Source organism: Cebidichthys violaceus, unplaced genomic scaffold, assembly GCF_023349555.1.
Source record: "Cebidichthys violaceus isolate CVI_PGR_0920_01 unplaced genomic scaffold, fCebVio1.0.p SCAF_13, whole genome shotgun sequence".
Lineage (NCBI taxonomy): Eukaryota > Metazoa > Chordata > Actinopteri > Perciformes > Stichaeidae > Cebidichthys > Cebidichthys violaceus.
The window spans coordinates 5,661,135-5,678,401 of record NW_027176296.1 but is presented as its reverse complement, the minus strand read 5'-3'; the positions used below and the strand labels follow the sequence as shown (position 1 = coordinate 5,678,401).

General features: G+C 39.3%; 1 protein-coding gene across 1 annotated transcript; it reads right to left on the bottom strand.

The window, feature by feature from the left end:
- Positions 1-1,579: 1,579 nt before the first annotated feature.
- Positions 1,580-16,508, bottom strand: LOC137870343 (WD repeat-containing protein 47-like). The gene is made up of 16 exons (XM_068707505.1): positions 16,267-16,508; positions 14,747-14,937; positions 14,548-14,631; positions 13,889-13,973; positions 13,219-13,527; positions 12,608-13,047; positions 11,552-11,648; positions 10,120-10,292; positions 9,771-10,016; positions 9,304-9,379; positions 8,973-9,130; positions 8,432-8,601; positions 7,974-8,144; positions 3,861-3,992; positions 3,518-3,736; positions 1,580-3,267 (listed from the first exon to the last, which is right to left on the bottom strand). The coding sequence occupies exons 2-16, from the start codon at positions 14,902-14,904 to the stop codon at positions 3,125-3,127; spliced, it is 2,661 nt and encodes an 886-aa protein (XP_068563606.1). The 5' UTR covers positions 14,905-14,937; positions 16,267-16,508; the 3' UTR covers positions 1,580-3,124.
- Between the last annotated feature and the right edge of the window lie 759 nt (positions 16,509-17,267).

Sequence of the window (17,267 nt, the reverse complement as noted above, 5' to 3'; positions counted from 1 at the left end):
GGTTCCTTGCCAGTTCTATATTCCAGTGGACTCTCCTCTCTCCAATCCGCCCTTATGCAAATCAAGCCCTTTAGTTGCAAGTCAGAGTAGAACTTAAGTGTCCTGGATGTGCTGCAGGTCTAAATCCGTAAAACATTGGCTATGGGAGGTGTCCATGATACCTCCACTGACCCGCTGCCAACTTGTTGCATCTCTTATACTATCTGAGCGTGTTTAAGTACTAACAAAACAAAATGTCCAAGATGAAACCAATTCCTACTCTTTTAAACTGTTTTAAAACAATAGCTAGAGTCACTTTTCTGATTGAGGAATTACCAGATGGTCCTTATTAAGCATTTTTCACATTATATAAAAGCCAGAGATTTGACGTGAACATTTTCAATCATACATGCCTGCTGCACATTAGACAAGAGAATTCTTTGGTGACGCTGTCAAATCAGTCACAGCCAGCACAGCACTAGACCCAAACCGCTGTATTACAATAAGCTTGCCTATCAGGCAGTTCAGAGCTATTGTTCAACGCTAATTCCCCTCTATACACCACAAACTAATCTTCCAATACTGAGCAACTGACCCGTCAGCAGTGTCGCTCTCTGTCACACAGCCAGCAAACCAATGGTTGCATCCACTGATTCTCAACTGCCACGCAGCTCTTGCAAACCCCTAAATTCCAAAATCACATCCTAATTAGTCCTATACATCGGACTCCCAAATGTGTGTGTGTTCATGTGGCTTGTCATAATTAAACAACAACATTGTCAAACACCAGGGTCCCAAGCTCAGTTTGTTAGCTATGAAGGTCTTTTCCCTAGATAAAGGTCTCCGAACTTCATCTCTTCTTCGTTGCTCCGCTTGTTCTCCAAATGCAGGTTCTTATTTGTTCATTTGCCTTTTAGACCCTCAAAGAAAGTAGAATCTTCCTGGAAGTACAATAAAAACAGGTTCTGTTTAAGTCCACGTTTTTTTCCTGGTACCTCTGGGTTGGCTGGTGTCTCTCCAGGGTTGCTGGCTGTGACAGTGTGCCTATCCTTTTTAAGCCCGGTACCCCCTAGCTCTCATTGTCCGTCTAACAAAAGAGGGAATGATCCAGCGCAGCATGTGAGTGATGCTAAATCCCTGCTTGCGCTCTTCTCTGCAATTACCTCCATCCCTCTATCACCCCCCTTTCTCTCTAACCTCTTGCACTTTGTCTGTCTCTTTGTGTCCTGCATGACGTCTTTTTATTCTTCCCATCTTCATGTAACTTATCATACTTTTTTTCTGCCAAAATGCCATGAGCATGTCCCAACCCCTACAGTTTAGCCATGCTAGTGATGGGAGTATACAGGACAGGCATCAGTAGTCCTATGTATGTATGCATACCCAACATAGGCAATGACCTAGAGGAGAAATATGTGTGGTGCACCCTGCATATGTCAGGGAATTAAAAAAACAAATCATATTTTTGTATTTTAATTTGTGTTTCTAGTTGCCAAAACAACATAGACAACAGCGAGCAATGTGATGACTTTTTGTAACTTTACTCCATCAGTTAACTGACAGCTTCAAAGTCCATTCATTCAAAAGCAAGAACATGAGATATTGGACATCCACCATTTTATTTTTTTTAACAGATTGAACCCCAACGACCCCTTGGCAGTTCCATCATTACACATTTGTGTGCACAGACATTGTTTAAAACAGCACAGGTTTCAAACGACACTCAGCATGCCATTGTGAGCTACAGATAATGTAAAATATGATGCATAAAACCCTCTTCTCTCTGACATCCATCAGGTGTCTGCATAGGTGCTCCGTAAAAGTGAAGATAAAATCAGAGCCTTATTTGTAGAAGTTAAAGATGTGACTACAGTTTGCCCTTCACATTGTGCAGTACAGCAGCATTCCTATCTTTAAAGTGCCTTATAACCATTGTTCTAACTTGTTTTCTTTGATTATTTTGTATCTTTCTTTTAATAATCTTTTATTTTGTGGGATAACAATTGCATACCTCGTCTCCTAAAGTCTGAGGAGCTGATCAGTGATTGAGCTCTTACCACAACTGCTGTTATTTCTCCTCACACAATCCCCTTTTACAACTGCAGTAAGCTTTGCTTTTACTGTGCTCGTCCTTTGGAATTACCCTGAATCCAGACCTGAACTTTTCTTAATAGAATCCACAAAAACAGGTTTCTGAAGCTCCAGATCCAACCTTAATTCCCATGTTGTAATCTAGCTATTTACTGTGTTTAGAACACATTGAAATTAAATCGTGGGTCTGAGACACATTTACAAATTACTCATCACTGAATTTCTATTTTCAACATTTGTGTAAAGCGCAGATTACTCTCACTTTTTCAATAGTAACAGACATTAGGATTAACACTGGGAATCTATACAGGTGTCCACATTATTATTATGGGTGATCATTACAGTGACAATACAAGAGTTTACATATGAGAAGGCATATGAGAAAATATCAAAATAAAGCTGCAAATAAATAAATAAATCTCTCAATCTATCCACACCCAAAAAATCTCTTTTTTTTTTACAAAAAGGCACATTATGATATGCATAACCAAACGTGGCTTCTATCCACAACATGAAGAGTCCAGCTCACTGCTTCCTATAGAGACAGCGACTGCTTTATGTTGCACCAAGTTCTGACTGTACCTGACTAAAATGTAGTTTGGCATTGTGAGAAAAACAATTAAACTAACTTGAAGGTGTGCTTGCAGTGAACTTAGGCTTTCAATATCAGTCATCTCTATATTCTAACTACAACTTTGCAGGCTCCATAAGGTTAATTGCAAAATATTCTTATTAGTTTCCTTTAATTTCTTTTACTTTCAATTACACAAATAATTTCAGAATGCTGCATTTGCTTACACACACACACACAACCAACCAAGATTTTCAACCTCAACACACACACACACACACACACACACACACACACACACACACACACACACACACACACTGTTAACTCTAAACTGAGCAGCATATAAACAGCTCGATGCTCACGGTATGTGTACACAAACGCACACCGCAGCAGTTTAGCGATCCCATGCTGCCAAGTGTGGACACTGTGTTCTTGTGCTTCCTGCTGCTGCTGTTAACCAGCGGTTCTCCAGCGAGTAGCTCAGGGGCCCGGTGCCCAGAGGACGACAGTTCGATCTGCGGAGGAGGAGACGAAGGTCCGGTCATGGGGGTGCCACCTACACTGGATCACCTTGTCCCAGTGCTCCCCTGCCACTGTCTGAGGGAGGGGCTTTGTTAGGTCACCTGGGGGGTGGGGCAGAGAAAAAAAACACACGTCACACAGGGGTGGCAAACAGTGGAATCCAGTCACAAGACACTGTTGTGTTGCACTAACATGGTGGCCAAATGATCACATAAATGCGAGTGTATCACTCTTCCTACAGTAAGTGTTACGGGTAGTTGGCCTCCAGAAAGTTTAACCTTTTCAGATGGGATTACACATCCTGTACACAATATGTATTCTTTCTTTGTCTCCCCATGTGGGCTTTGCTACCTTGAAGGTCACTGATGATAACTTTGTTGTCGTACGAGCCGGTGAGAAGATGATGGGCTCCGGGTGAGAAGCGCACTGAGCGGATATCGCTGCTGTGAGGGCGGTACGTCTGAACTATGCGGCCCCCTCTGATGTCGTACAACATGCAGGTACTGTCCTCCTGACCCGTGGCCAGCAGGCGGCCGCTGGGATCCACCGCCACTGAAGCGACCGCACTTCCTGTGTGAGACACAATGGTAGCAAGTAGTACGTTTGCTGCGGCTTAAAACGTAGGAGTGTGGTACAAGTCATTTGCAGCCACATAAAAAGATCCGCCGTCCTTAAGAGCCGTGATGGAACTCACCTGAGCCGTGCAGCGTTGTGCTCACAACCCGGACACAGCTTGGCACCCGCAGGTCCCAGAAGCGCACCGTCTTGTCCTGAGAGCCAGAGGCAATCATCCACCCTCCCCACGTGTACAGAGTAAGAATGTGACCTGTGCAAACAAAACGGTGACATATTAAACCCTGTGGATGCTATATCTTTGCCGTGTTGTGTTTACAAGCCCCGTTTATGCGAGTATCACATTTCTTTGTATTTCTATAATATAATGATCAGGGAAGCAGTCCAGGCCCTCCAAAATCTTAAAACAACAAGGAAGGATATGTTCAAAAGCCTTCATTATAGAGACTAAATCATTAAAAGAGCAAACATGTTTCGGCCCCAGTAGGTCTTCGTCATTTAACAAACTAAACAGGTGTGGTCACACCTATATAGTACAAACAATAGGAGGCTATCAGGTGATATCAGTTGTAAATAATGAAAACACTTATTATATCATATTCCTTCCTCGTTTTGGAGGGCATGGATTGACCGCCTGATTATAAAGATTTTTGGTTTTCCAAGAGCACCAAACAAGTTTTTGCTTTTTACAGTTGAACACAGAACAACCAGTTATGACTTATAGGATATTTTGTACAACATACTATACGACATACTTTACTACTAAATTTACAACCTTTTTATGACTTTACGCTATTTTATTACTTTACATGACAATTTATTATACTAAACTTTTTTTATAACATTCTATACTTTCAGTATTTTAACACATACTATACTTTGACTTTTTATGACTTTTCAATAACAACTATACAATGACTGTCATTTTTTGTGACATACTATTATATATTATACATCCTATTTTTATAACATACTGTACTATTACTTTTTTGTAACAATTTGTAAGGCATACTACTATCACATTTTTATGACATACAATACTATAACTTTTTTATGACTTTCTACAAAATACGATATTTTCACTTTTTAATGACATACGTGACTTGTTTTTTTCTGACATTGAATACTGTGACTTTTCAAATTACATTTTTAAGCCATTCTTTACTATGACATTTTCTTATTCATGCTATACTATTATTTTGATATGACATACTTTACTCAGAATTTTAAGAAATACTATACTATGACGTTTTTATTAATTGTTTACGTCATGCTAGTCTCTGACTTTTTTATATAACTTTATACTTTACGTTGACTTGTAATGACATACTACACTATGACTTTTTATGATGTACTATACTATAACTTTTATGACATAGTATAGTTCTATAATACTTTAATAGGATTTTTCAACATTTTACAAAATCTCATACTTTCAACTTTTTATGACAAAGTATACCATGACTTTTTGACGTTTTACAAAATACTATACTTTCACTTTATTCATGACATACTATATTATGATTTATTTCAGACATTTATCATGGCATACTAAACTATGACTTTTTATGAGTTTTTTTACAACATACTATGACTTTTTTTTTTTTTTTAACATATTACTATGACTTTTTATAACACTACTTTTTCATATTTGACAAAACACTATACTTTCACCGTTTTATGACATACTATGACTTTTATGACATTTTTGTGGTATTTTCTAATATGTCTTATACTATTACTTTTATGACATTTTGTACATCATGTTGCTATGACTTTTTTATGGCATACTATACTATGACTATGGCTAAACTCCTGTAATTTGCAGACAACACGATGGTCATCGGCCTGATCAGGGATGCTGACGAGTGTGCCTGCAGACGGGAGCTTTGAAAGGTGGAAATGACAGTGGCCATCAGGAGGAGCCCCCTACACCATTCTGAACAACACTGTCTTCTGTCAAAGCCTTCAAGTTTCTGGGATCCACTATCTCGCAGGACCTCAAGTGGACACCATCAGGGGAAAGACCCAGCAGAGGATATACTTCCTGCGCCAGCTCAAAAGGTTCAACATAGTTTAGGAGCTGCTGATACAATTCTACACCGCAATAATCCAGTTTGTTCTCTGCACGGCCATCCCTGTGTGGTTTGGATCAGCCACCACCAAGAGAAAGTCATTGGTGCCAGTATATAGATATATTTACATGTACATAATGTACATAATCATCAAGTCTATGTATATCAATTCTGTATTTATTTCTTTGAACTATTTGTATTGTATACAACTTGCAAAACACTTGACTTAGATGTTATATTTCTTATTTTATTGTTGGTCATTGGTGCCGTTTAGATATATTTAAAAATATTTGTACTTTTTATCAGCTACTTTTAGGCATACAAAGTCCTGCTTATTCTATAAATTAATTTCAGTCTAGCTTTGTTGTTCTTGTCCCTGGCTGTTATTTCTATTTTTGTGCAAGTACATTGAAAGAAATGCAAAAATATGGAATCAAATCCCTTGTGCACACGTTCTGCCAATAAAGCTAATTCTGATCCTGTCTTTTTTCAGAAATTCTATTCTATGACTTCAGTGGCAATTTTATGACATACTATGACATTTTACCAAAAATAAATAAATAAATACCATTGACTTAAAAAAGAAAATTGAGAATCACTTTTCATGATACCATTATATTTTGTATGACATACTAAACCATGGCCTTTTATGACTTTTTCACTATAAACTAAACTTGTGTTTCAGGACATTTTCTGAGATACTATAATTTAACTTTTATATGACATACTATACTATGACTTTTTAATGAAATTCTACAGATTACTATAATTTCCTTTTTTATGACATAAAAAGAACAGAAAAGGACAACTTTCATGTAATCTGCTTGCGGTATAAACAAAAGATGACGGAGGTATGATTAGTGAGTGTAACTGACATTTTATAAATTACTATCATTGGATTTGTTTTATGACATACTTTACTACTACTTTTTCTGACCTACCATACTATGACTTTTTAGTGACATTTTGAGAATAACTATAACTTAACTTATTTATACTATGGCTTTAAGTTGACATTTCACAAATTAGTATGATTTAATTTTGTATGACATATTATACTATGACTTTTATGACAGACTAGACGATGCAATTTTAAATACTGTAATTTCACGTTGTGTGACATACTTTACATTGACTTTTTATGACATACTTAACTACAACTTTTTCGACATACTATTCATTTTTTATGACATACTATACTATGACTTTTCATTGACATTTTAGAAATAATTCTAATATTACCTTTTTTGACACGCTATATTATGACATACTATACTTTGACTTTTTTAGGTCTTTTAATGACCTTCTATGAAATTTGACCAAAAAAACTAAATCTTTATGGCATACAATAATATGACTTCACTTTTTCATACTATGATATTTTGTATGACATACTGAACCGCAACTTTTTCACTACATACTAAACTTTGAATGAATTGTATAACCTACTATAATTTCCCCTTTTTATGACATACTATAGCATGACTCTTTTCTGACGTTTTTGAAAAACTATAATATAACTTTTGAATTACATTTTACAAATGACTATAATTTCACTTTGTCATGACATACTGTACTATGACTTTCAAATGACATTTCACAAATTACTATCATTTGATTTTTTATGACATACTAAGCTACTACTTTTTCTAACCGAATATATTATGACATTTTATAATTTTTTATGACAATATAATTATGTATTATAAATAATACAAATTACAATAATTTCCCTTTTTCATGACATACTATACTATAACATTTTAACGACATTTTGAAAAATATTAAAATTTCACTTTGTATGACATACTATACATTGTCTTTTCATGATATACATAACTATGACTTTTTATGACTTTTTCACAACATACTGTACTTTGACTTTTTCAACGTACTTTATGACTGATCTTTTTTAAACTATTAAAACTATATTATTACTTTTTATGACAAATTATACTATGATTTTTTCATGACATACTAAACAATAACTTTTTATTATTTTTCATGTCACACTATATCATGCCATTTTTATGACATACTATATACTATGTTTTTCATGAAATACTTTTTAATGATTTTGTTAATGACTGTCTATGCCTTTTTATTACCTCAAGGCTGTTTCTTTCACAATGGCAAGGCATATGCTGTGGCTAACATACCAGTGTGTCCACTCAGGGCATGAAGCCCCTGTCCTCTCTGACAGTCTGTTGTGTAGATGTTGCAGTCTCCGGCCCCTGCACTGATCAAGATGGATCCTCCACTCTCAGGGCCCTCCATGAAGGCCAGGTCCCTGATGGTACCGTCATGCATACTGAACTCCAGGTCTGGGCCTAAATCAGAGACGTACATTTATGGTGGAAACAACACCATTATATTAATATGCGGAGAAAGATGAAATGCTTACTTTCAATTATTCTTCTTGAAACTGCATTTTACTTGTTCTGCATTTTGTTTTATTTTACCAAATCCCTTTGACCACAACAGCAGCAACATGCTCTTTATTCAGAAGTTGAAAAATGCAAGTAAGTAAGTAAGTGATAATTCAAACTAAAGTGTGGTGTGGTTGGGAAAATGGACATTGCTTATCACATACACACTAAAGCACATACAATAATACCTGTGGCATTGCAGCTCTCTGCATTGAATGGCAGGACTTTGACAAATTTGTCATTGGAGCCAGTAGCCAACAGTTGTCCACAGTGGCTCCAGGCTACACAGTAGATTGAGCCCTTGTGGTGTTTGTTCCTCCTAAAGCGTACCACTGGCTGTTTGACTGCACCAGAACCACTGGACAAGTCAAGACAATACAAGACAGACAAGGCGTGAATTCTAAAATGTTATATAATAATTGTGGGAAGAATTGCAACCTGGATTAAAACATTATGAGGATTGACTTTTCTAGGTGTGAGACAACCATGTTTCTCAAAGTTTCGTTGACTTTTTGTAAAATTAAAATAAATAGAATTGAAGACACAGAACAGGAATGATAAAAAATTGCTCTTGTTACGTTTTCTGTCAAGGTTTTCTGTGTATGAACAAACTTTAGTAACATTTTCTAAGAAGCTACCACCATCTATTTTCTAGTGCATAAATAATTTCTCATCTTGTAAGAATATCTCAAAGTTTGGATTTTATAGGTACATGTAAATAGCTCCTACCTGACGTTCAGTGTCTCTGGGTAGCCACAGACTCTCAGGGTTTTTGAGTTGGAGCCGACAGCATAGAGCGCCCCAGAGGGATGGAAGGCCACTGCACGAACAGCCTGTGTGTCCTCCAGCTGGTTCACTTTAACAAACTGGGCTTTGGATTTCCCCAGCTGTACGAGTTTAGAAAAATAATCTTTTGAACTAGGATCTACCTGTACATCAGCATTGAGATACTTTATAGCATTTTTTTGATGGTTCGGATACATAGGTGGTTACAAAGAACAATGGACCTGGTAAAAAAAAAATACAACTATGAAAACAATACTTAAGCAGTTAGCTGTACCTCTTGTGAGTTACGTGTCGCAGAGCAGCCAGAATCATCTTGGACTGTGGGACAAGATCCTCTTATCCTGTCAACACTGATAATAAAAATGGCCACACACACACACACACACACACACACACACACACACACACACACACACACACACACACACACACACACACACACCAGCTAGAAAGGTAAATTCATTCCATACCAGTAAAATTCATTTTATAATTGATAGTGACTCTTTAATTTCAGAATTTTGAAATGCTGAAGAGCAACACAGGAATGTGACCTGCTTACCGATCAATATTCAATTTATGTGAGATGTTACAATATTTGCTTAAGAGTTTGAAGAGTCAGTAGTAGTCAACATCAAATGCATCAAATGACATGAAGTCCTATCACAACCATAGCCAAATACATGAGTTCTTGGGAGTTGATGTTGTGGTAATGACTTGACCACATGCTCGGCAGGCTCTTACCTCTGACTTTCAGGAACTGGGGACTCGTTGAGGGAAGGCAAGCCGTGGCTCCCGGTCCTTACCGGGGTGCTGCTGACTCCTCCCCCTGGCTTTTCCCTTGGCGGCCCAGTGTCTGGGGTGTGGGAGGTGTTGGTGGTTCTGGGACTGGATGCGCTGGTGCTCCCTGTCATTCCGTTCCACTGTGTCATCACCTCATCTCCTCTGTGGTCTATGCCCACATTCATCTCCTCCAACTTCTGAATGGATCTGGACAAAAACAAGATCTCTTTGTCTCAATAAAGGTAGCACTGAGATTGTGCTCTCTTCGTTTAATAACTGATATTCCAATATTTTAATAGGACTAGCTCACCTACTGAGGAAGGTCTCGGTGAGGTTGTTTTGGGCTCCGTCCTGCGGCTTCACTCCTCCCTCCAGTAGCATCTGCTGGTAAAGCTGTCTCTGCTGCTGCTTCTGCTCCAGATGCTGCTGCACACGGAGACGCTGCCGGTAATACTCCTGGATGTGCTCCGTGGAGTCAGGACGCTGGACAAACACACATGCACACAGCGAGTCAAAAATAGACAGCTTGTTTTTTGCAGAAGATATAGAAAACTGTCACAAATTTTTGACAGGATTTGTTTTACCAGAACAAGCCCTGTAACCTGAATGGCAGAATATTTATTGTTGCGTTTAAGTATTCTCTGCTTGAACACTTGGCAGGGCTCATTGCCAATACACACACACACACACACACACACACACACACACACACACACACACACACACACACACACACACACACACACACATACACACACACACACACATACACACACACACACACACGATTATAATAGACTCTCTCTCAAGAGCCACTACTGATAACTCTTCAACTCCCAAGGTCTCATCCATCATAAATCCCATAAAAAGTTTTCAAGGACCTCATCATATCCAGCAGATCTACAGTACATTCCCCTTCACCTCTCTCACCACTTTTCAAACATTCAATCTCAAGCTACTTTGCTCCTCTGGATGAGATCTGGGGTGCATAAAGATGACCGATGATGGAAGCAGCAGGCCACGCTGGGTGTGACCGCACATCACGCCAGATTATCTGCCTCCAGTGTCCATGACCTCTTCTCTGGAACAGGGGGCTGGAGGGCAATAGTGCCCCTTGGGCAGGTGTGGTAGAGAATTGGGGAAGGATTTATGAGGCAGTGGAGATGAGGTGGTCCAGGAGGTTCAGGGGGAATCTATTCTAAATCTCTTTAAATCTGGAGTAATAACTGGAGGGAAGAAAATCTAACTTTGACTCAAGTGACCAGACAGACAACAATGGCTACTTCTTTTTACAGTCTTCACACGAGTCATGAAACCAATTTAGCCTGAGCAATCAAGGCACCCCCCACCCCCCCAATATCTGAAGTGTCTTTATGCTTATCACTGTGCTAAGGTCTGTGGATCAGGAATACTGAGAGAAACTGGCTATTTTTTCACTTACTTGTTTCTTGTACTTGTTTCTTATATGATGTTGTATTATTTGCATTTAAACAGACTACTTTGAATTTTCTGACTACCTGAATTGCACTTTTCCTGAGTGCGAGTCTTGTCCTGTTTATTCTGTATTATTATGTTTGGTTATGTTACTCTGTGTGTGCATTTTTGTTGTCCTGTATTTTTCGCATTGTCACTATATCAGTCTGTTTTGTGAACACCTAGTGCAATGCTGTAGCTAATAGGGATCTTTAAAACCTTTATTGTCTATACCACATGAAACAAGTATTTACTGCAGTTCTTATTACCTCATGTGTTTCTGTGCTGCAGGGTGGCCCGCCATCTTTTCCAGGGGTCAGAGGTGTGCGTGTGGGGTTGGGTCCATCCAGGCTTTGTGAGTGCTTCCTATAGTCAGGGAAATATACATGTCAGTTGACAACAATTTTGTTTTTATTTAAATTGATTTGAGGTGAATTAGGAGGTAAAACAATACAAGCCAAAAAAGCACTTAATGTATAATAAACTTGAGTATTATACTGTGTATGTAGCAAAAGGAAAGGAATAGAACTAATGTGGGCTACTCATTTTGCTACAATGTACGGTTATTTATTAGCAAACAACATTAACAAGGTCAATGAGAAATGTGTTTGTTTTAACTTAAAGAATACGTTTGTTCTTTTGCATATCTGATTCATTGTAATCATGTCTTAAGTTGCATAACTTACTGCAAGACTATTTCTGTTGAGGACGACAAACTCCTGCACTTCATCCCTGATCGTAGAGATCTCACTTTGTACCAGTTGTTCACATTAATTGTATCCAGCAGGTGGCGTCAGAGAACCTTGCAAAATCCAACAGTCTGGTAACTTCTCAGTTTACAGAATCCCTGTCAATTGATGCCTCCTTAGTGGTGTGACATTTTATTTGTGGTAATCTTGCCTGAAGTGTTTTCTAATCCTAACCCTTGAGGCTGTAGTAAGGACCAAATGAGCTCTGGAGAACCTACTAAAAAGTTCAGTAACTGCTCTTCAGTCCACTTCAGTGTAAAATATCAGTTTCCATAAGGAAAAGACTCTTAACCTTAATTTAGTCTTTGGCTCAGTAATATATTTTTCAATAAAGAGTTATGAGGTGAAGGCTTTAGATCCTATTGCATCCATCAACACTCCGATGCAGTGTAATAAGCGTTGTGCAGCACAATAGGTAGTATGTCTCTGTTAAAGCAGTGATAATGGGAATAATTCAGCTACAGATTGTGTCATACAACAAGATCTACCATGGGTTTAATACCTAATGTTGCACGTTATACAGGCTTGGTAAACTACTATCATGTAAAAATCATGAGTCTCAGCTTTGGCCCTTACTTTTCTGGCGAATCGTCCTGTTGATGCACATTGTTCTCCACTAGGCTCCGGCTGAGGGCGGACTTCATGTTCGCCTCCATGCCTCTCTTGTCCTGGGCTGCCAGACCGTGGGACAGGCCGTCCAAAGCCGGGTTGAGGGATCTTGACATGTAGGTGTCCGCTGAATGAGGCCTCTGGTGGAAGGGTGAGGTAGGGCAGGGGGACAGGCGGCTGATCAACGGAGTGAGGAGGTCGGCGTGGCCGGCCTTGCTGGGCTTCACCAGGCGGTCCACGTGGATGTTGAGGGTCTTTTGCTGGAAGGCGCAGGAGAAGGCACCCGGAGAGACATTCTGCAGCCAGGAGAGCAGCGACAAGTCCAGTTCATCACACCCGTTCCCGCAGAGCAAATCCACACCGAGCAACACCTCACCCTCTGTGATCTCCTCACCAGTTGCTTTGCTCTAGAAAACACAGAAACAGGTGTTTCGACCATCAACCGTGACTGAAAGTTTTTGTTCAAATATGATGATTTGGAAATAAAAGTAGGACCTATCATATCAAATAAGGATACCTTGCATTAAAATGGACTTTAACACATTTATGTAACCCTTCTATTTAAGGTATCACATTACCTGACAGAATTCAACACAGCATTCATAAAGAATCCCCTTGATGAGCAGCTGGAACAGGCGGTTTCCACTCGCCCTGAAGCCCGCCTCGCTCAGCTTCCTGTCCGCAGGGATGAACTCGGCCACCATAGCACAAGCTTCTTCAAAACAATGGACACGTGCCGTGCTCGGGTTCCAGTCTTTGAACTCTGCGTGGGAGGTGAGGCGCGGCAGGGTGAGGAGGAGACACAGCTTGCTGTAGTCGTCCTTGGTCGGACAGAACTCCTCCAGACTGTGGAGGCACCTGACTGCCGCCTGCATGGTGAGCTCGAGCTACAGTTGACAGAAGATTCGGAGAGGAGAAGTGAGGATGTGGCTGTTGTTAAAGATGCTCTCTCTGAATCTGAGGTCTGTGTTTTGGAGAACCACACTGGTAGGTATGTATACGTTTTAGAAGAAGCTTCATGTTCACGCAAAGATGCATCATATCAATTAAATCAAGGGCTTCTTAGGTATTAGGTTGCCATGTTTAGAAGCATTTTGAGTGCATTTGGTTTCCCAGCTAGTGACCTTTTAGGAGTGAGCCCACTCCAATGACCCCCAGGCTACTGTACCTTCATCTTATCTGTTCAAACTATTTTTCAAATTGTCACAACTCATACTAATTTCCTCATTACATACAGTATTTACGTACATTATGAGGGTCTTCAGCAGCAGACATAGCATTATTTACACACAGAGCTTCCAGAAACTTCTGCTTCAGAATGATGTAGCGAAACCTGGAAACACAAATCTCAGTATTATCAAATACACTTCATAAAACACAAACTGATTAACCGGACTGTGACATTTCCTGGGTGGGATTATTTTGATAAACGTGTTATTTAATTATGTAGGACAACTGAGTTTAAAAATGTTCTTTGTTTGTGTTGAGTATTTAGTAAGAAAAAAGTCAGTAATATGACATGAGTATACTATAATATTACTTTTCTATGACATACTATACTATACTATGACATTTCTTATGGTATACGATAATACAACGTTATTTTGTATGACACACAGTACTGGGAATGGGCCTAAGGCTACCAGTCTTAGTGAAGAGAAACAAATCAATACTGTACTTATTATTATGTATTTATTACTTGAAATACATATAAACAAGCAATACAACTGTACTGCAAATAAGAGATTTTCTGTCAACTCGAACACATAAAGCTGTGTTTCAGTCAGACCTCATGTTCTCCTCATAATGCCTCAACAATAAATCAAAACTACTCTGGGTGTCCCTAAAAAAAGCCACTCCTTAAACATGCACATTTTTAAGACTAATGTTCTCTTTATTTCTCTCACCTTTTCTTGTCAAACTTGTCCATTCCTTCTAGAGGTTGAATGAACTGCATCACCTCCTCCCATTGGCCGTCCAGAATGAGTTGTCTGTTGAAAGCATCAAATGAACAATTTAAGAGGCCACTGAAAACAGTCAACTCTTCCCTTTTAGGACACTATAGTCTTCTTCTATGTGCCACAAGTTACTGCTGTACAGTCATACCTGAGGAAGAGCATGTCATCAGAGTAGAGTCCATTGATGACGCCGCTCTCTTTCTCCAGGGCCAGCATGCTGATGTGCAGCTTCCTGGAGTTCAGGAAGTCCAGTATCACCTTGATTACCTCTGCCTCCTTGATCCCGATTGTCTCCTCTGCCGTCATGATTAAAGCTCTGCGGTGGCAGCGTACAGCTGGCTGGAACACAGACAGAGCGAAGACAAGATGGACATGCTGTTGACAAAGTTGCATCAAAAAGGGAAGATGCACATTTATGGTGCTTATGCTTATGGTTTGTAACCTGAATTCAAAGTTTCATTCTACTGTACAGATCCAAGATTTATGAGAAATGTTGCCTACTTCCATATTACATGACGTTACACCCAAAAACAAGGGTGGAACTGATTTGTTGAACCAACAACGATTTTGTCAGTATATAATTTTTGTGTGAGTTTCATAGTCATTGCTTAAAAACAATAATTTTCATAGTGCAGGAATCTCAAATCATTATATACATGCAATCGGTTGTTGCCTAATCCAAAGTTAAAACATTTTATTAAATGTTCTGCTGACAAGTTGCGTAAGGAAAAAAAACAAGCTTGTTACTGGATTTAAGAAGCATTAAGGTATTTGTTGACAATAATTGATGTAAACAATGGCAAATGTTCATGAACAGTTCTATTCCAGAATGATGTCCACAGGAATGTTTACAGAGTCCATTTACAGGGACTTCTAGTGTCCAGCTGCTCAGTTAAAACACTGACCGAATGTTTCAAATGTAATGTCATATCAACACTTCAACAGGAGCTTCTCCTGTAAATACTTTAAAAAGTGAGTTTATTGTGCTCTTCTCTGGTATCTGTTCACCTCCAGTGGCACAGCATGTCCAAATTGTAGCATCTGTGTAATATTCAACAGTATGTTGAAACTGATTGTATATGCATCCATTATAATAATCTGTATGATGGCTTACACTATAAACATTTAACCGTATTGCACAAAAAGGGTGGACAGCCTTTATGACCCTGGTAAGAAATATGTCAGAATGCACTTGTGAATTGTCGGGTTTGTAAATGGTTAATCACATCAACATCACATCGGCAGCTGGTACCAGGACATAAAGAGATCTCCATTATGCATGAACCACTCACTCGCCCTTAAGATGCAGTGACAGCAAGGATGGCTCCGGGCGTCTGTGCCGGAGTCAGAGCGGCCGGTGACACCGCCCTGTTCCTCCCCAGCACACAGGAACAACATCCAGGTCTGCTCCAGGATGGAACAGAAAGGTCTGCGGCCCAAAACCTGACAGCCTCAGCACTTTACCTGAGCGCAGACACACCTCGTTTACTCGAGCATTGGAGCACGTAGCGCACACTCTCACACAGTTTAGCGGACCAGCACGCCAGACAAATAAAAGCGAACAATGTCATTAATTTCCCCTTTTAATGTGCAGGATATCGCGCGTGGCTATACACCCGGGCGGTGCAAGCTAACACGCCGCCCGTGAATCAGTGCCAAACTCCTCACCTGTCAGTCTGCGCCGCAACAACACGCCGCATTAAAGTCGCTGCGGACTTTTTTTTGCAGTTTCCAAAAATGCGACGATATCTGCGAAGAAAACGGACAGAACAAAATGTTTGTGTGTCGATATCCCAGTCAGCGTCTCCAGAAAGGTCCCTTCTGCCCTCTTTCTTGTACACAGCTCGCGGTTGCCATGCGGACGCAGCCGCAAACCACCCATCAACTGTTGTGATGACGGCCGACAGTCAAGGGGTCACACCTACAACACAAAGCCATGAAAAACACTTTCTACTGATTGAGTGTGGAATTAATAAGGTGGCTAATGCTATAGTAAAATTCTAATTGTGGTTAAAGACGTAACTTAATATAAAAGATATTCAAAAACGAAATAACAAATAATGTGCTCTCTTTTCTCCTTTCTTTATTTAACTATAGCTACATAGTGGATTTGGTAAATTACCATCAAGCTATATAGCATTAAGAATAAACGTCATAAGCGCATGGTCTATAATTGATATCGCAATTGACTGTAAACTATCAATTCTGGTCAGTCAAAATCATGTGAAACCACTCTAACATGTCTGGATTCATAGCAACAAATGTCATAAACCAATCAGTAAAATATTTTTTTGTCAAATGCAATTATGCTGAATGCATTTCCTCCTTACGATTTTACCAACCAACCCTTTACCATTTTATGTTTTTTTATTTATTTTGAATCTTGTTCTTGTATTCATTGATTGGCTTGTCAATTGTCTTTAATGCTGCAGGGTGACAATTTATTGTCCTCAGTGTGGACAATTAAAGTCCTTACTAACCAACTAAATTCTACTAGTGCAGCAATGGCTTATTAATCTGTTAGGGGGCACTGGGGCAACAATTTGTTGCACTCCTGTTAACCTACTATTGTTTTGCATGTGCCATAATTCCTCCAAGTTTCAATCAAGTACAGTTCATACATACTTTACATGGAGGCCTCATTATTTGCACAGAGCCCCAGAAGTCAA